The 3,955-nt window shown below is 39.9% G+C and overlaps 1 protein-coding gene across 1 annotated transcript; it reads right to left on the bottom strand.

Annotated features, from left to right (window-relative positions):
* Nucleotides 1-249: 249 nt before the first annotated feature.
* LOC128035295 (uncharacterized) lies at nucleotides 250-1,473 on the bottom strand. The gene is made up of 2 exons (XM_052624679.1): nucleotides 1,387-1,473; nucleotides 250-1,290 (listed from the first exon to the last, which is right to left on the bottom strand). The coding sequence occupies exon 2, from the start codon at nucleotides 1,027-1,029 to the stop codon at nucleotides 256-258; it is 774 nt and encodes a 257-aa protein (XP_052480639.1). The 5' UTR covers nucleotides 1,030-1,290; nucleotides 1,387-1,473; the 3' UTR covers nucleotides 250-255.
* Nucleotides 1,474-3,955: the final 2,482 nt, after the last annotated feature.

Raw genomic sequence — 3,955 nt, 5'->3', positions numbered from 1 at the left:
GTTTTAATTCAATTAGGTTAGGGTTTTTAATTAAATTAAGTTAGGTTAGGGTTTTAATGAAATTAGGTTAGGGTTTTTAATTAAATTAAGTTAGGTTAGGGTTTTTAATGAAATTAGGTTAGGGTTTTAATTAAATTAAGTTAGGTTAGGTTTTTAATCAAATAATGTCAAAAAACTGGAAAAATTTCTATGTGTATTACATCATCATTAACTTCTATTTCATTACATGGGTATTGATACATGTTAATACGGTAATCAATGTCTATGACCGGGGGATTCGGTTCCACATGGCGGCCGTCGACGGTTACGTGCTGGATTCCTCCTTCCTCTAGCTTCCGACGGCGGTTGTTCTTCCTCGGGTGGTGATTGTTGTTCTTCCGGTTCGGCATCCGCTTGTCGGACTTGGGACGATGATCCACCTTCAAAGAATAGTGAATGTGGAGGTGTTTGCATCATGAACAGCGATGGAGTTTGAAAGCCATGCCTTGCTGGCGATTGGTAAAAATGAGGGCTCCCCGACGGCCCCCCTTGCGACCCCTCCTGCGGTGATGGCCTAGTTATCGGTGGTCCGCTCGGCATTACAGGAAATGAAGTTGATCCGGGTATTTGGCTCCAACCTGCCATAGGATTCGGAAAAGGATACATGTACGGGTTAGGGTACATATAAGGGCTAGGAAACATACCTGGCATCATAGGGAAAGGCGATTGCGTGGGTACCATCTGTTGAATTGCTGCATCAGGTGACTGCGTCGGTGCTCTCGTTGGGGACGGTGCTTCCATGGCCGCTGATGATGAGCCGGCTGAATGTCTGGGCCTCGTTGATGGGTTGCCCTCGTACTCTTGTCCCCTTGGATTTAGAGGCCCGTGCCTTTCCCTTCCGACACGTAATTGCCGCTGCCTCTCCTCTGGCGTAAGTAAATACGGCTTTCCATGGATCCTAAACCATGGCATGTATTCTGGAACGCACGCTAACTCGGGAATGATGATTTGTTCCCGAGCAGGTAGATACTCATGCTGATTTTCCCACATTTCCGTGTAGTCTGACCAGTATCTAGGCCAATCCGTACCTAATAGCCGAAGGTCGATTTTGTGGTGCTCGTCAAACACCTCAGGGTCCGCAGGGATCGGTTGTCTACATCCAAACTGTCGTAGGACTCTGTCTGTCTGGTGGGGCTCCACAGTTGCGTAGTTGATCAACACCACTTTCACGTGCCAAGAGTTAGGGTTTTGTAAAAACTCTTCCGGGATTACTGCCCGGATTGTCGGATCCTCGTATGGTGTCTATTGAAACTACATGAACATGATAGAAATATTACTTATATACATAATACTAAATATCAATCCACTAGCGATTGTATGGAAATAACTACAGGCAATAATACTTACTTCTGCTTCCGACCGTTGGTCCAATAGAAGCCGTATATCTTCAAGTTCAGACGGTAATCCACGATAACTCGCCGGATGGTTCCACCTAATTAAATAAATTTTTAGCATACTTTTATTCTTACAAAATCTACATAACAATTTCAAAATGTAATATAAAATTTACCTCGTTACGAGTGGGAATGTATATGGGTGGTTCACTTGAGGATGTAGAAATGGAAAGCGAAACTGTGCCCATGATTGCAGTAGTGACAGGCATCCTCCGATTTTTGCTCTCCTCGGTTTGGTCGCCCCGCACATCTCCCGATATAATGTTGCCAAGACGGCAGACCCCCAACTAAATTCGCCGGCTCCTCTAAAATCAACGAGTTTTAGCAACCACCTTAGATGTACACGGCTCCGTGACGTGTCGGCCATGAGATAGCCTCCAATTATTTGAAGAATGTATGCTCGAGCATATCGGATTCTTTCAATTTCGGTTGGATTTTCATTCAGATCGGGGAAGGTTGCACGTAACCAGCCCATCTCCACCTTACCTCCATCCATTTTATCCGGAACGGCGCCCAAAAGCTCGTAGCACACTGCCTCTCAATTGCTAGATTGGGCAGACCCGGTGACTGGGTGCCCGTCCACCGGCAATCCCAAATGCAGATGGACATCTTCTAGAGTGATAGTGCACTCTCCACATGGAAGATGAAATGTGTGCGTCTCGGGTCTCCACCTCTCGATCAACGTACTGATCAGTTTCGGCTCCAACTTGAATCCCCGGCCTACCGTCGCCACGTGCCAAAATCCTGCTTCCCGGAGGTAGTTCTCTACTAACGGTGATGGAGGAGCATGCATATTCCGAATATTGCATTCCAATACGCGATCTTTAGCCTTTTATAACAAAAAATAAATTAATAAATATCTAAAAATACATAAATAAAAATATCTTAAATAAAATATAAAATATAAAATTTAAATTTAATACTTACCATGTTCATTTGCTCCACCGATATGTGATTCCTATCAAGACGAATCAATGATCCGGCCATGGTTGAAAATATTAAAAATTTTAAAATTATTTAAAAAAATAAAAAATTGTAAAATTTTCTTAAAAAAATGAAATTTAATGGAAAAATAAATTTAATATGGATTTGGAGATTTTTTGAAGGAAATTGAGAGGATTTTGGAAGGAATTTGAGAGTTTGAGAGAATTTTGGAAGGAAATTGAGAGAATTTTTGAAGGGAATTGAGAGAATTTTTGAAGGAAATTGAGAGAATTTGTTTGTGAAAATAAAAGGGGTGGGGGTTTATATAGTTTAAAAAAATTTCACCGTTGGGGGGGCCAACGCTCAATTTTTTGACCGTTGGGCACTGTTCACGCGCGCGGGCAACTCGCGATCTCCTGTCAAGTTCCCCGACATCGCGCTGATGTGAACGCAATTTCGCGGAAAATGGCCCATTCCGATAAATAATTAAAAAACCGGCCCATTTCCGTAATTTTTAAAATAAAGGGGCTTTTTTTGGTAATTTGGCCCATTTTTAATATATATAAAATATATGTTTCAAATATTTAAACTAAAATGTTTTCGAATTTAATTTCCTTTTTTTTGTTTGTTTGTTTATTTTTTCTCAGTCACCAACTTTAAACCCACCAGCATCAGCATCATTGAAGGTTGCCATACCCAAACAATAGATTTCAAGATTTAGATGCGGGTAGTATTCAAGGACTTAAACCCAAAAATTAATTTTCAAGGTTGGTATCTCCTTTTTGCCTTTGCAAAGGTTGAAATTAGTTTTCAAGGACATACATACTTGAAACCAAAAACCATATTCGAACTTAATCTTGAAATTCCTCACCAACAATACCACAGAAGAAGCAAAACAACCAAAGAGAAGAAAAGAAAACCTATAAAAGAAAAGATAAAACAATTGATTTCGCCGTAATCAATTCAAGAGGTTCGGGTCCACCTCTTGAAGATCCAAACGGTGAGGGTGTAGAAGAGGTAGAGGAGAGTAAAATATCCCAAGCACATACGATCCAACGATGACGAATTGGGTTTTTTGTTTCAAAATTTTGCTGGGAGTTTCATGGATTTTTTAGTTGTTTTTGGGAAAATCCAAACCGAGAAAGAGAAAAAGGGAATGATGGTCTTCGTTTTAGAGTGAGATGGAAGGCCCCCATATGGCATAAAGGCGGTGGTGGCTAAACCTTATGGTGGAAGAAAGAAGAGAAAAAGTAGAAAGAAAGAAAATAAAAGGCTAAATTTTATAATTAAAAAATTGATTTAAAAAAATAGAAAGAAAGAAAGGGTTTTCGGTATTTTTTGAGATATTTAAAAAAAATAAGTCGATTTTGAGAGGGAACTCGTTTTTTCCTTATGTGGCAGGTAAACACGTCCTGCAATGCGTGTTTTCGCAATGGTAATATTCCAATGGTCACAAGCTCCAATGGTTATAAAACGGCTAGTTTGTTTGCTAAATAAACTCTAGCCATTTTCTCTATTTTCATTAAAATCCATTTCTCTCAAGTTTTTAGCTCTCAATTTTTTTTTATTAAATGTCTCTAAAATTATTGTTGTTTTAA

This window comes from Gossypium raimondii, chromosome 12, assembly GCF_025698545.1.
Source record: "Gossypium raimondii isolate GPD5lz chromosome 12, ASM2569854v1, whole genome shotgun sequence".
Taxonomy (NCBI): domain Eukaryota; kingdom Viridiplantae; phylum Streptophyta; class Magnoliopsida; order Malvales; family Malvaceae; genus Gossypium; species Gossypium raimondii.
The sequence above is the reverse complement of the archived record's forward strand: the minus strand, read 5'-3'. Positions and strand labels throughout refer to the sequence as shown.